Source organism: Arachis hypogaea, chromosome 18 (genome assembly GCF_003086295.3).
Source record: "Arachis hypogaea cultivar Tifrunner chromosome 18, arahy.Tifrunner.gnm2.J5K5, whole genome shotgun sequence".
NCBI lineage: Eukaryota > Viridiplantae > Streptophyta > Magnoliopsida > Fabales > Fabaceae > Arachis > Arachis hypogaea.
Genome location: NC_092053.1, coordinates 2379717 through 2393977, shown reverse-complemented (window position 1 = coordinate 2393977; position 14261 = coordinate 2379717). Strand labels below are relative to the sequence as shown.

The 14261-nt window shown below is 32.8% G+C and overlaps 2 protein-coding genes across 3 annotated transcripts; one reads left to right on the top strand and one right to left on the bottom strand.

Annotated features, from left to right (window-relative positions):
• The first annotated feature begins 1851 nt into the window (after positions 1-1851).
• Positions 1852-3464, top strand: LOC112770925 (probable peroxidase 26). Its single transcript, XM_025815408.3, has 4 exons — positions 1852-2204; positions 2284-2466; positions 2566-2725; positions 2816-3464. The coding sequence occupies exons 1-4, from the start codon at positions 1968-1970 to the stop codon at positions 3247-3249; spliced, it is 1014 nt and encodes a 337-aa protein (XP_025671193.1). The 5' UTR covers positions 1852-1967; the 3' UTR covers positions 3250-3464.
• LOC112770923 (rab GTPase-activating protein 22) lies at positions 3381-9004 on the bottom strand. Of its 2 annotated transcripts, none has more exons than XM_025815407.3 (11): positions 8189-9004; positions 7759-7857; positions 7525-7628; positions 6587-7374; positions 6337-6459; positions 6138-6226; positions 5852-6052; positions 5141-5578; positions 4858-4941; positions 4252-4502; positions 3381-3743 (listed from the first exon to the last, which is right to left on the bottom strand). In XM_025815407.3, the coding sequence occupies exons 1-10, from the start codon at positions 8360-8362 to the stop codon at positions 4461-4463; spliced, it is 2142 nt and encodes a 713-aa protein (XP_025671192.1). In that variant the 5' UTR covers positions 8363-9004; the 3' UTR covers positions 3381-3743; positions 4252-4460. The 2 variants fall into 2 exon arrangements, with proteins under 2 accessions (XP_025671192.1, XP_025671191.1); XM_025815406.3 differs by having other exon boundaries at positions 3381-3747; positions 8189-8907.
• Between the last annotated feature and the right edge of the window lie 5257 nt (positions 9005-14261).

The window sequence follows — 14261 nt, the reverse complement described above, 5'->3', positions numbered from 1 at the left end:
TGTTCGGCGACCTGGCTAGTTTTTTAAATTTAACTTTTTTTTTTCTTTCTAATTTTTGGATTTTAGCCTTTAATTGAAATCCCCACTATGATCCATCTCGAAGCATAGCTCTACTTATTCAACAGTCAAAACCTTTGAAACTAAGTTACCACAAAGCAAAACATATATGCATCTTTACTCTAAACTCTAAAGTGCGTAAAATAAGTAATGACTACAAATATAAACATAATCTATAGACTATTACTTCAAACTTGATCTTTTTTTCCTTCTAATGTGTATAATAATAATAATATATAAAATATATGTATGATTTAATTTATTTTCAATATATATTTGTATTTCAACATCTATTTTATATTGGTAGTTGGTCTTAGTGACTAATTTTAGTGTTGTTCCGTTCTGGCTGAGCCGAAGTATACGACTCCTTTGGTGACTGCTCGATTCTGGGCAGAACTATACGTCGTCCAAGGAGCAGCGTCTTAAATAAACTTCGGTTATGCGAAACATGGCTGCAGGAGCACCTGCAAAAAGTACTCTGACGTTCAAGTCAGTGAAAAATATATAACAGTATAATGAAAAGGATATGAGAACGATTTTGTGATCTGTCTTCTCGTGAGCTATTTGGTTTGATTTTATAGATGAGTGAGGTGTTATCTTTTGTTTGTTTGTTCCGATATTATTGGTTTAGATAATGAATTCTGTTGTTGTTGGTAACGGCTAAGAGATGGTGTTTAACTTGTGCGTAATTGTGGTCAAGTTGTGGTTTCAGTTCTGCTTATTTCCAGATTATATGGTCGGTTTTGATATTGATCTTGTTTCCGAGTATTATGGGGTACACGTCAAGTGTGTACGTAGCATAATCGATAATAATAATATATAAAATATTGCCTATTGACTTATTTCATTTACGAAGGTCGTTGATCAGTAACAACTAACAAATCCAGTTACAATTAATGCATGACTGCACGTATGTAGTTGTAGTTGCATGATGTAAACTGTACAGAGATCCATCTCACACAGCCATGCCCATAATTAATTGTGTACAAGGCACATGCCATATGGTATTAGTCAATAATCACATCATCATGGTATATATATACTTTCTCATAATAATAAAAATTAATTTTTACACTATAATTCGATAACTAATGAACGATTTTTTCTATCATAATTATATTATTCTTAACTCGGTAAATAAATATTTGTAAAACAGTAATATACTCACAAAAAACTTTTAGAAAACACAGAAGTTGTATTTTTTTCTTGCCGACTTAAACCTTGGAGTGCTTTTCGTAGAAACTTGTAATTTATGTTCTTTATATATACATTGGGAGTGGATCATCTCCAGTGAAAAAAAAATTGGATGGTGTCAATTGTGATCTCTCACTCTTCAATGTTCTCTCTCATATTTAATTTTGACCCCACTTATAAAGTTAATGGTAAAAAATCACACTGCATTTTTTCAAATGTTAAAAAAACTGGAGAGGATATCGATGTGCAGAAATTATTGGATCACAAAAAAAGGTTTAGCGTTTCTCGTAGTTAGGGAGGGAATTGAAATTTGAAAAAGGGAACCCAAAATCCCAAGTAGAGATCACATGAGAGCACGTTGCTTAATACAAACTATAATCATGGCTTGTGAATGAAGCATAATAACTCACAAATGCACCTTGGTGCATGTGAACAGCTCCATGCCTCACTCCTCAGCCACACGCTGCCCGTAATCCTTGGAATAATATTCTACACCTTCAAACTTGAGTTGATAGATTAGAGAGCACAAGGTGAACTAATAAATAATCCAATTGGAATCTCGTTTTATTATTCTAAACTCTCTTCTCTCTTCCATTCTTTGGAAGTTGTCGGTTATGCCAACAGGACAATGTGTGTATACTATATAAGGTAAACGTTGTTGGAAGTACTAGACACACAACAAGCTATTAAGGTTACTCTTAGTTGCATAACCCAAAATGAGGAGAATGAAGTGCATGGCTTTGCCCTTAGTAGCACTTGCATTGTTGAGTTTGTTTCTCATAGCAGATGCAGCTGGTGCACCTCCAAAGCCCAGGTTGCAGTGGCATCACTACAGGAACTCGTGTCGTTATGCCGAGGTGTACGTCCGCCACCAAGTCGAGGAGTTTTGGAAGAACGATAAAAGCATTACTCCGAAGCTTGCTCGCTTGGTTTATTCGGATTGTTTCGTCCATGTATGTCCTATTTCCTTCTCTCTCTATTCAAATCATCTTTGTTGTTCTAAACTTATCAAGTCACATTGTTGTTGACTAGGGTTGTGATGCGTCGATATTGCTTGACGAAGGAGCCAATCCGGAGAAGAAGGCGCTACAGAACCAGGGTCTTGGAGGTTTCATATTGATTGACAAGATCAAAACAGTGCTGGAATCGCGATGCCCCGGAGTTGTCTCTTGTGCTGATATACTCCAACTTGCTGCTAGGGATGCTCTGAAACTGGTAACTCTTTTCAACACCCACTTTGTATATTGGAATGGATGAAAAACTAACACAATAGGGGGGCATAAAAGTAATCAACTTGAGGGTTGATGTGAACAGGCAGGTGCACCAGGTTATCCAGTTTTCACAGGAAGAAGGGATGGCATGAAATCAGATGCTGCATCAGTAGACCTACCATCACCATCCATCACATGGCAACAAGCTCTATCATACTTCGAATCAAAGGGCTTGGATGTACTAGACATGACCACACTCCTAGGTAAGACAAGCTCACAATACACAACAAAAATAACATCCTGATAATTGTGTTCTTATTATGAATGTGTGTGTTGTTTTGTTATCAACACAGGTGCACACTCAATGGGAAAAACACATTGTAGATATGTTGTTGATAGGCTGTACAACTACAATGGTAGTGGAAAGCCAGACCCAAGCATGAATGCTACTCTTCTTAACACCTTGAGAAATCTATGTCCACCTAGAAAGAAGGGAGAACATGACCCATCGGTGTATCTAGACCCAGAATCTGGACCCCATTACAGCTTCTCAGAATCATACTACAAGAGGATCTTAAGGCATGAAGCTGTCCTGGAAATTGATCAACAATTACTGTATGGTAATGACACTGTACAGATCACTGAGGAATTTGCTGCTGGAATTGAAGATTTTCGGAGAGCTTTTGCCGAATCAATGTACAAGATGGGGAACATCGATGTTTTAACAGGAAACGAAGGAGAGATACGCCAAAATTGTCGATATACAAACAAGGCCAAAAGCAAATGAGTGCAAAGTGATATATTCTGCTGTTGATCAAGGCATGCCCAGTTCTGAATTTAAACATAATTGTTGTGTTCTCAAGGTAAAGAATAAAACATGAATAAGTAAATGAATTCCAACAGTTCAAGAGAAGTCACTTGAGAAAAAAACAGCTCTCTGTAGCATGTATGAATAATTTCTTCTGCCAATATAACCATTCCAGTTGTTATCATTAACAAGAATGATCTCATCCTTACAAAACCCCTCCCCCCTTTCCTCTCTCTCTCTCTTTACATCTATGGTATGCTTGTGTGCTTTTTCTAAACTTGTTACACCCCCTATATCTATGGCAATAACAGAAACATGTATGATTTTTTTTTTTTTTTCAAATTTAAGAGCTCAACCAAAAGGTTAAAGAAAGAAAATTTGTTCGCATAACATATGCAAGTATTCAACACTGCAAATTGATCAGACCCGGGTGCAACCAGAGTGATGAAAAATCCCCTCCTTCAATCTTCACACTGGCTACATGAAGAGGAAAGAGAAAGAATATAACATAAGCAATGGAAAGAAATATTTAATATGATATTCCTAACAGGAAAACAATCATATTCCTCACATAACATACTTCTCACTAAAGAAAAAGGGGGGTTATTCAGGGATTTTTTTTAAATTAAAGAAAAAATGAGGTGGGAGGATATGTTGTTTCGAATCTATTTAATATTTGTAAACAAAATCTCTAATAAATTGCAAAGCTCGCAGATTCTGCCCTCCAAAAACATTAAATTGGTTTCAAAATCTCATCAGCACTACTGATGAAGTTAGTGAATCGTCCAATTTGGATATTCTCTGGTGCTCTTGGTGACTGGATATTGTTTAACTCAGCAACTTAATGTGCGTAATTCTGAGAAAAATCAGTGTTTTTCTGATACGATAGAAAACTGTACAAATTCCTTATTGGAGTAGATAAACTAATTTCCTAGAATCCCTTATGCAAACAAAATATAAGGCAGAACAAAGTGAAATTACCTTGTAAAAAAGAGTAGATTATAAAGGTACAACAGCTGGATCAGCCTCCAAAAGCAAAAGCACTTTACACTAAAACGTTTCCCATCCAAAGTGGATAAGTAATGCCTAACAAAAACATTATACTCCGATTTGAAAAAGCAGAGTCATTAAAATGATGCTCTGCGATTCAGTGCTTTCGCTGCAAGGATGTATTTTGAAATGATATTACCCTAGTCCTCTTTCTCTGGAACATACTTCCTTTTCCTGATAACCTGCCAAAGGATGAGACTTTAATATCAGCATCAAGGAATGATAAACTCATAAGAGTTGTGTATTTGGTGAAAGCATCACTCAAAACCCACTGCACAGAACTATAACAGAAGAAAGATGATTTGAATTTAAATTTCCCCTTGCATATGAAACATCATAAGGAAACAAGAATTAGATCTTTTAAGCATGTTATACATCTGCTTCATTAGAATGAAATAAAGATGAAAAACACATTGCTGCCGTACTAAAACAAATTGTTTGATAAATAAAAATACTTTTAAAAAAAAAAAAAAAAGCATATCAAACATTCACCAAACCAAAAAATAATGAAAAGTTTGCAAATATTAGGACTCTCACCTTGTTTAAATATTTCTTTCGGAGCTTAATTGCTGTGGTTATGCATCTTTTTACATTGATCTTCAACATGTTGTCATTGAATATCTGTAAATGGAACATAAAATTAGAAAGACAACATAATTCACACGAAGCAAACAGAATAAGGTAACCAAACATAGACATTATTAACATAGAAAGCAAAAATAATGCAACAGCATTTTAGTTATTCCACTAAAATACTAATATGATGTTCATAACAGCAAAACAATTGGGAAAAAAAAAAAAAAAACATCAGTGGACCTGCCTTTATCATATCATCAAAGGAGTGGGTTTCTCGAATGATCTTCTGGCGGTTTAAAACAAGAATTGCTGCAACGCAGAATATGGACAACTCATCATTTCCTCTCCTTTTTGAGGAAATAGTGCCCATTTGAACTCCATGACGACTTGGCCAAATAGACCTCGCCAAACCACAAAAGGCATAAGATGATAGTGACTTTAATTTGACATCAGATACAGAGTGATCAGTATTCACATGATTGGACTGCAGGCTGGCATTTTTGCTATGATTTTGATTGTGCTTAGATTGAGAACCACTCTTCACGCTACCATCACCAGGATCTGCACTTTCTTCTCTCGTATCGTGAATTGAGTCTCTGGGTAGATGTACATCCAATGCTTTCAGACATTTCTCTTTTAAATCATATGACAAGGATTCCTCAAAGTCAGCTGCCCACATCATCTGTCATTATGCCAGAGCACTGAGACTATGTTTTGACAAACTATACCAATAATGTATCAAAAGGATTTATTATAGCAAATAATCTAAAACTAGGATCATATTTCACTTATTTCCAACATCACAAACCGTATCTCCCCACGCAGAGGTGGACAAAGAAGAAAAGTGTTACTCAAAGATTAAACTTTAAGGCTTACATTTTAATTGATTTGTAAGAACTTGAAAACAAATAATGGGATTCTCAGGTGGAGAGAACTGGAAGCATAAAGCACCAACCTCCCACATTGAAAGAGACTCGGTAAAGGACAACTCCCTCCGGAAAAGAACTAGCAACATACGGAACGCAAAATGAAGGCTTTCAGCACCAATTTTTGCCAGGTGCGCAAACATTTCCTTGTCTGTCATTTCAAGGATATGCCATATTGCACGTAACTGCTTCATCACCCTAGTTGGCCCTTCCATTTGAAAATTTTCTCTCTGGATTTATGTGAAAGGAAGCAAGTTAGCCACTGAAAATAAAACGATGGTAACTTTGTTGAATCTAAGCTAAATTTGATAATACCATTCTCCTTAAAAGCATCTCAAAACACCAAAATGCATCTGCATTATCCTCAAAGATAACGACAAAAGGCGACAGCAAATCACTCATACCTGAAATCCAGTGTCAGTGAAAAGAATGTAAGTTTTGGTTTCCAAGGTCAGTGTAACTTAGAGAAAATAGATTCATAATCATGAAAAAATTCCCAGGAAAAAAACACAACCTTGACAATACCCTGTTGCAGGATCAACCCAGGCATAAACAGCAAGAATATCAGACATCCTAGCTAAATTTCTCCTGTCCTCATAAAATTCAAGGTGGCTATCTGTCCTCACAACATCAACAACTGGAAAGGAACAATCTCATTAACTAGAAAGAAGAGCAGTTTTAACATATGATGTCATCAAGAAGAAAACCAATGTCATCTCAAACTAAAGGGAAGACAGGGGAGCCACAACATAAAAGATAGATACCTATCCTGTGCAAGGTCCAAAGCCACTCTGATACCTTGTCTTCATTGGCAGACCATCCCTGAGCAATTGAGGTGTTTATAATTGCTGGCTGTGGTACATCTGATATTTTTAGTTGATTAATCATCCCCGATTCATAAACTGGATTGGAGGACAGAAATTCTGGTTCATCATCTTCAAGTGAAGCAATCTCAATTTCAGAGTCCACAGCGTGCAAGGTAGAAAGTGGTTGTTGACCATTTGATTCAATAACTAAGTCTTCATTGTTGCTTATTTGAAAACTATGCATTCTGCCACCTTCAAAACTTAATTTATGTTGTGCAGAAAATTTGTCTCCATGCTCAATGCCTGACCATTCATCTTTACCACTCTTTTCAAACAGATTAGTGACAGGTAACGGAGGAAAATCAAAACAACTGTCAATCTCATAATGTGATGCATCCGATTCTCTTCCAAAATTTGGGGAACTGCAGTTCTGTTGAACAGAAGAATTATATGTTGCAGTATCTGTGCTTGTTCTCAAACCAACTAGTTCAACACAATTATTGGAGCTCTCCCGTTGGCTTGCATTTGCTGCCTCTGTACAAGTAATGCTCCCATCACTATGTTTTCCTACTTCAATATTATTATTGTTAGAAGTCAATCTTCCTATTTTAGCTTGTGGTTGCCGATCATCTCTAGAAGAAGTCCTCATATCCATAACTTTGGATCCGACAACATATGCCAAAGAACCAGTTCCAACACTTGAATGCATCGCTTGGCATTGTTTAATCAAGTCCCTATAATGTTCCCTGTAAGGAAAGACCATCAGAAATGTCCATAGTAATAATATTAATAATTATATATTCAAAAACTCAGAAAGATGCAACACTGAATGAAACAAGATCAATTTAACATCCAGCAACTGATGAAGAAAATGAGGAGAGTGGATGGACCCTAACCTCCTAGCTGCTCTCAAACTTCTCCGATACTCGGTAGTGCTGCTCAGTGCATAACAACCAAGTAAAAACTCCCAGACTTCAGGTCGTATCGATGGATCTACACCCTAATGTAAATAAGGGATTAAGCAAATGAAACACATTACAAAGATCAGTATATGATTATGATGTCGAAATACAAGAAAAAGAAGAAAAAGAGGGCAAGGGGAGCGAGCCATGAATAGGTAACAGACATACCCCAAGCACAATCAGCTTTAATGCCTTCTGGAATCCAAACAGTTTCCCTTCACTATCAAACATACCTTGCCATTTGTCTGGCTTAAGAACTCTGTGTGCCTGCTTCATATCAAACAATAGACCTTATAACAAGAACAAGACTTCCTTTTTTCTAAAGTAAACAACATTATCCCCTGAATGCTGAGCAGTTCAAATGAGAAACCAAGAGGAATCTCCACTAATACATGTTTAGTTTACATAATAATAATGCTGAAAGTAGCTAATAGTGCGATCATATAGAGAGATAATCTAAAGTGGTTCTAAAATCTCAATATGCATTTCACTGAATCCACAACACAATAGTTCACAGTTGAATTGAAAAACATGCAGGATTCTTCAACAATTATAACAATGGAAATCAACATAAACAGCATAAATTGAAAGAACAAACCTTTACAGGGGAGTGAGATAGGCATGGATCCCCAATGTCCCGAACGATGGAACTCACTTTCCTCAAATTCACACTGCCAGCTCTTCCGCCGCAACTCCATTGCCTCTCTTCTCCACACATCACACTCTTCTCCCTCTCTTCCCTCTTACCCTCCTCCCCAAGCTCCACCACCATCACCGCGCTCAACTACTAACTAAGATAAAAATAAAATAAAAATTTAAAAAGACAAAAACTTCATGCACGTTTCGTTTTTTTTTTTTTTTTTTTTTGTCTTCTTCCTTTTTTATGATGTCAAGACAAATGGTGAAAGCGAACGCAGAATAATTCGTGCTTTGCACAGAGAGAACGCGAGATATAGTTGCCGATTTCTCGGTTCTCGACAATTAGATGAAACAGGGAGGGGAAAAAATGGCGAAAACACGAGAAATTCAAAAATTGAGGAACTTGTTTCAAAAATTGCAAATTAGAAATTAGAATCGAAATGGGAAGAGAAGGATGCGTTGCGATCTATGCTATTGAGAGAGAGAGTGAAGGAGAGAGAGAAATAAATGAAAAAAGGAGGGAAAGGGTTTTTCGGGTTGAGGTAGCGGTGGAGCTCCACGGTGGCTCCGTCGCCATTATTCGCTCTCAAAATAACAATGAGAAAGACCGTTTCTTAATTTCTTATTATTTTTTCTTTTTATTTTTAATTATCTTGATAATGAAAATTTGCTTTGATTGAATGTTACTGCAACGAAAGCGAAATAAGAGTTTCTTCTAGAAGGTCAATATTATTATTAACCATTTTGCCATGCTTGATTAATTTTACTAATTCATATTTTATTGTTAACGTGATTCTGCTTAGATACATATATAGTCCGTAATCAAGGCCACAAATCTTTTCCAAAAGATATCATAATCATAATCATTAAAAATATCTTGTTGCCAAGTGAAGATAATAATAAAAAATTATTTAATATAGCAAGTATTTATGTTTTCGTCAACTAAATCTAATCCGTTGTTTTCGCCTTTGCATCAACAATGTACACAATTTAATGATAATAATAAGAATTTAATTTTGATATATTAATTGTATAAAAGATTGTATATTATTATTTAATTATATTTATATATTTAAATAATTTTTAATTAATAGATTTAAAAATTAGTTACATGATAATACACCATTAATTATCTCTTGTTTATAAAACTTAGCATGAAATTTAATTTGTAATAATAATATATAGAGAAAGTATAATGAATCAATTGTTAGTTTGATTATACTATGTATATATTAATATTAGTTATTAAAATTAGTTATTAGTATAAAAATATATATTGAAATATAAATATATATTAAAAATAAATTAAATCATACATATATTTATACACAAATATATTAGTAGTTAATTTTACTATTTTAGTATACGAAAAATATTTTTGTTTTTTTGTTAAATTACAAAAAAAAAATTATAACTTAAAGTTTAAAATTTAAAATAAATAAAATAATTTTAAAAGAATTGACTAATCTTGACTAAAAAATTAGTTTTCTACTACTAGTCTAATATAATTCCTCATGCTCATAAATTTCGCATCAAATAATTGTAGAAAATCAACATTATAACCATCCATTTTCGTTAATATTATAACAAATTATTAAACAAATTCAATATAAAATTTACTGAAAATAAACTTTTGTTAAGTTTAAATTTTAAATTATTTTTATTTTTTTAAATTTTTTATTTTTTTAAATATTAATTATACAATATTTGCTCCGAAGAAATTCTCCATGGCATGCATACACCATATACAAAGTCAAGATTTAGTCAATGTCTATGCAGCCAATAATCCAATAATAATTAATAAGAATTAATTTAGATTCGTCGAATTGTTAGTGCACTCATTTGTTTAAATAAATGTCGGGATTTAAATTTTATTTTATGTATGTAATAATTTATTGGTCAACGACATACTATTAAATAAAGCACAAATCTGTGACGAATTAATCATTGACCTGTCACTCTGTCAGACTAAAAGATATTGTGGGCAACAACTATAAAAAATAATCATAAACGGGCACGCTACACATCTATATAACCATATAATCAAGTTGGCCCAAATTCAAATAGAGTCACACGCATTAATGACGAGTGAAAACACGCGCTTGAAAATCTTTCGTTACTTCGCGCTCATTATGAAAAAACGTTACTTCTTTCTCAACACGAAACTGCTCTTTCTCTTCGAATCTCTCTCAAATTTCAGTCATGTTTTCTGCGAAAACTACTACTGGAGAAGAATCGCGAGAAGATTTGGCAAGGAACAACCAGAAACGAACGAAAACAACAATAGAGATTCGCCTTCCTCCTCCTCCTCATTCTCCTCCTTCTTTTTCACGTTCCTTCTTCTTTACTTGTTTTCTCCTTATCTTCATTCTTTTGTTGTTATTGCTGCTGTATTTTTTTTTTTTTTTTTTGTCTTTTCCTCTTTCTCTCCCTGGTGAAGAAGCAGTAGAAGGTGAGAAGGAAGAGTTTTAAATTGTGCAGAATAGAAATGAACCGAAATGGCCAACTTCACTGAACCGAACATCATTAATGTGCTGAAAAAAATGTTACAAATATTTAATCATAAAAAAATATATTTCTACATGCACAAGGACTCAATTGAACACACTAACAATCAAGTAAATCAAAATGAGCAACTCCACTGAACCGAGTAATATTCATGTGCTGGATAAAACGTTATAAATATTCAATCATCAAGAATAGCATTTTTCCATGTAAAATAAGTCAACTAAACACATAACAATTAGGTGAATCGAAATGACCAACACCAGTGAACCGAACACCAATAATGTGCTGGATAAAACGTGATAAACATTCAATAAGTAAGAAAAATATTTCTGCATGCATAAGGACTCAACTGAATACATTAACAATCAAGTGAATCAAAATGAGCAACTCCACTTAACCGAACAAAATATTGGTGTTGTAAGAAGGATCTGCATGCGCGAAAAAGAAGAACCTACGTGCGCGAATTTGAAAGAAGAAGGAGGAGGAGGAAGAGGGGGAGAAATACTATTCTTGTTGATTGAAAGTTGATCATCATTTATTCAGTATATGAACATTGTTCGGTTTGGTGACCTCTGTGATTTTGATTCACCATTTAAGATTATTGTGATAGCATGCAACAATCATTTCATATCTGTCTCAACGTAATAACCTCATTCAACTTATTTGAAGTTGAATTATTCATTGTTTCCATTCATAAGTATAGATCGAAGAAGAAGAAGAAGAAGAAGAACGACGGAGCTTATTACGTTGAACTCAATGCAGATCAATAACGAAGAATGTGAGCGGAGAAGAAAAACGCGAACAGAGAAGAACGACGAATTTGATTAGATTGAAGAAAAAGAAGAAGAACGCGAACAGAGAAGAAGAAGAATAATGAAAACGCAAGAAGAGAACAAGGTTTACGTTATAAGAAGTGCGTGTATAACAAACGCGTAAGGAGGTTGGGGAGGCGCGTCTGATTGAAGTTACTTGGATAGGTTGGATGACAAAATTACATGGATGTAGAGCTTTTTTGAATAATAAATAATATGATTCAGAAAAAAATACAAGAAACCAATTAGTGGTCCAGGCGTATAGCAACTTGCAGTTAACTAGTGAAAAAAGTTTAATTATAAAAAAACCACAAAATTAACCTAATTTCACTCGCATTTTATTTACAGTAAAAAAAACAATCTCACAAATTCTTATCCCTCTCTTGTCTCTTCCACCACAGTTGCACGCTTTATCCCTCTCCCAGAGTCGTCACACGCCGAACCCCTCTCTCAGAGCCGCCGCCGCACGTCGCGCCCCTTCTCAAAGAGGAAAGCGATGTCACACCATATCCAAAGATACCAAGATTTTCTTGATTTTAGATGATTTCTTTTACTAGTTTTAGAATTTTTTTCTTCTAAATTTTGGATTTTTTTTTATGTTTTGAATGTTTTTTTTTAATATTTTGTTGGAGACCTCATTTTGTTAGGTATTGAAATTAGAAAAAGATTTTAGATATCTTGTTGTTTTTGTTAGGTTTTGAATATTTTTTTGTTACGTTTTAGATATTTTTTATTTAAAAATTTTAAAATAATTTTACAATAATTTTAGATGTTTGTTATTATTTATTTTTTTTATTTTGAATAATTTTTTCATTAGGTTTTGAATTTTTTTATAATTTAAATTAGAAATATTTTTTGAATATCTTATTTTTTGTTAGATTTTGAATATTTTTTTGTCACGTTTTGGATGCTTTATTTTATTAAATTTTTTTAAAATAATTTTATAATAATTTTAAATATTTATTATTATTTGATTTTAGATATTTTTAAGATTTTAAATATTTTTTATTTAATTTTAAATGTTTGTTGTGATAATTTAAATTCACGTTATTTTTAAAACAAAATTTAAAAGATAAATTGTTAATCACCTGCCAATGAGTTATAGTTCAAATGACATAATCTGTTTATACTCAATTAAGAGGTTACAAATTCGAGTCTCCTATCTTTGATAAAAAAAAAAATTGTTAATCACCTAACCAGACTGTATGATTAAAGTTAAACAGCGCAACTATTTTCATTTCGGCTCGTTGGTTGTGTCATACAAGTTTAGTTAAAACTTAAAAGTTGTATGACACTATCGTTTCGTTAGCATAATGGAAGTGAATTTTTATTTTATTTTTTTATAAAGATTCGATTACTAATTTTATTTGCAGTGTAATTTGAATTGGATATTTTTTTTTAAATTCTGATCCAATCTTATTTCAAGTGGTCTGGTTAGAGTGTTAGAGTGGATTTATAATTTTGTAAATTAAAAAAAATTAAATATATATATAATAAGTTTTAACATTAAATTTCAAATAACTAATGACATAATAAATCTCAATAATATCTTATCTTAAAAAACCAAAATAATATAAAAATAAAAATAAAATTATAGATTAGTTAAAATAAATAAATAAATTATATTTTGAATATAAAATATTTATTAAATAATAATAATACATGAATAATATAAAAATATATAACAAATTGAACATATTATAAACATGATTGTAATTATAATAATAAAAGAATAATAATATTATAACATATTGTTTGGTTTAAATTAGATTGGATCGATTATAAAAAATAAATATGAAATTCGATCTGATCCAACTTTAAATTAGTGCGATTTTAATATATTTTCAATTTGAATTAAATTAAATGAACGGTTTAATTTTTTTCAATTTAGATTTGAACACCCTAATCCATACATATATAATCCCTTTTTCACTCATAATTACGTAAAGTGTCATAAGTCTTACCCAATTATGATGGTGATTTTCTTTTAACACATAGTAAAATAAAAGCTAGGAAGTGCAAGGAATTCTGTTAAAGAAATTCCATAGGATACTACTCCGTTCAATATTTATTATGTGTACTTTTTACTCCAATTGTTTTCCGCAAATCGTGGTCGAAGATCGAACAGTTTCAAAGACACCACCATTTGCATCATCAATTCAGATTGACCACAACATCATCCCTTTTAATTTCTGCATAGAATTTATAGTAGTGTCCTTCAACCTTTACGTGAGAACCAACCTTGTGCCATTTAGAACCTTTGACTCGCTAGCTAGCTGTGTCACAGTCTGTCTGCATATAAGTCTTCATTTATTTAGATTGCGTTTGTTTTGAGGTATTGAGACAGAAATTGCAAAATTTAGATTCAGTATCATTTTTGTTGGTACTTGGTATAGAAACTGTTACTAAAATTTTTGTCTCTGTCCTTAAAATTTCAGTATTTCAGTACTTTCAAAAAGTGAGAACAGAGGTAACTAAAATTTTTAGAGATAGAGACTGAAACTTTAATAACATTTTATACCTAAAATACCTTCATTTTAATTAATTAAGTCCAATTTTACTCTTTGTATAAATTAAATTAGAATTTCATTCTTGTTTTAATTTCTGTCTCCCACTTTACACGAAACAGAATACTAATACTGAGATTTATTTTAATTTCTGTCTCTTAGTCTCTGTCTCAGTCTCAATCTTTCTGTCTCTGTCTCTCCACCA

What these genes read in the sequence shown, in the direction of transcription:
- LOC112770925 (XM_025815408.3), top strand. Translation starts at nt 1,968, where the DNA reads ATGAGGAGAATGAAGTGCATGGCTTTGCCCTTAGTAGCACTTGCATTG. An exon ending in CTAGGGATGCTCTGAAACTG is followed by an intron (nt 2,467 to 2,565) that starts GTAACTCTTTTC and finishes TGATGTGAACAG; the next exon opens with GCAGGTGCACCAGGTTATCC. An exon ending in AGACATGACCACACTCCTAG is followed by an intron (nt 2,726 to 2,815) that starts GTAAGACAAGCT and finishes TTATCAACACAG; the next exon opens with GTGCACACTCAATGGGAAAA.
- LOC112770923 (XM_025815407.3), bottom strand. Translation starts at nt 8,362, where the DNA reads ATGGTGGTGGAGCTTGGGGAGGAGGGTAAGAGGGAAGAGAGGGAGAAG. An exon ending in AGTTTGAGAGCAGCTAGGAG is followed by an intron (nt 7,375 to 7,524) that starts GTTAGGGTCCAT and finishes CTTTCCTTACAG; the next exon opens with GGAACATTATAGGGACTTGA. An exon ending in GAAAGAAATATTTAAACAAG is followed by an intron (nt 4,503 to 4,857) that starts GTGAGAGTCCTA and finishes ATCCTTTGGCAG; the next exon opens with GTTATCAGGAAAAGGAAGTA.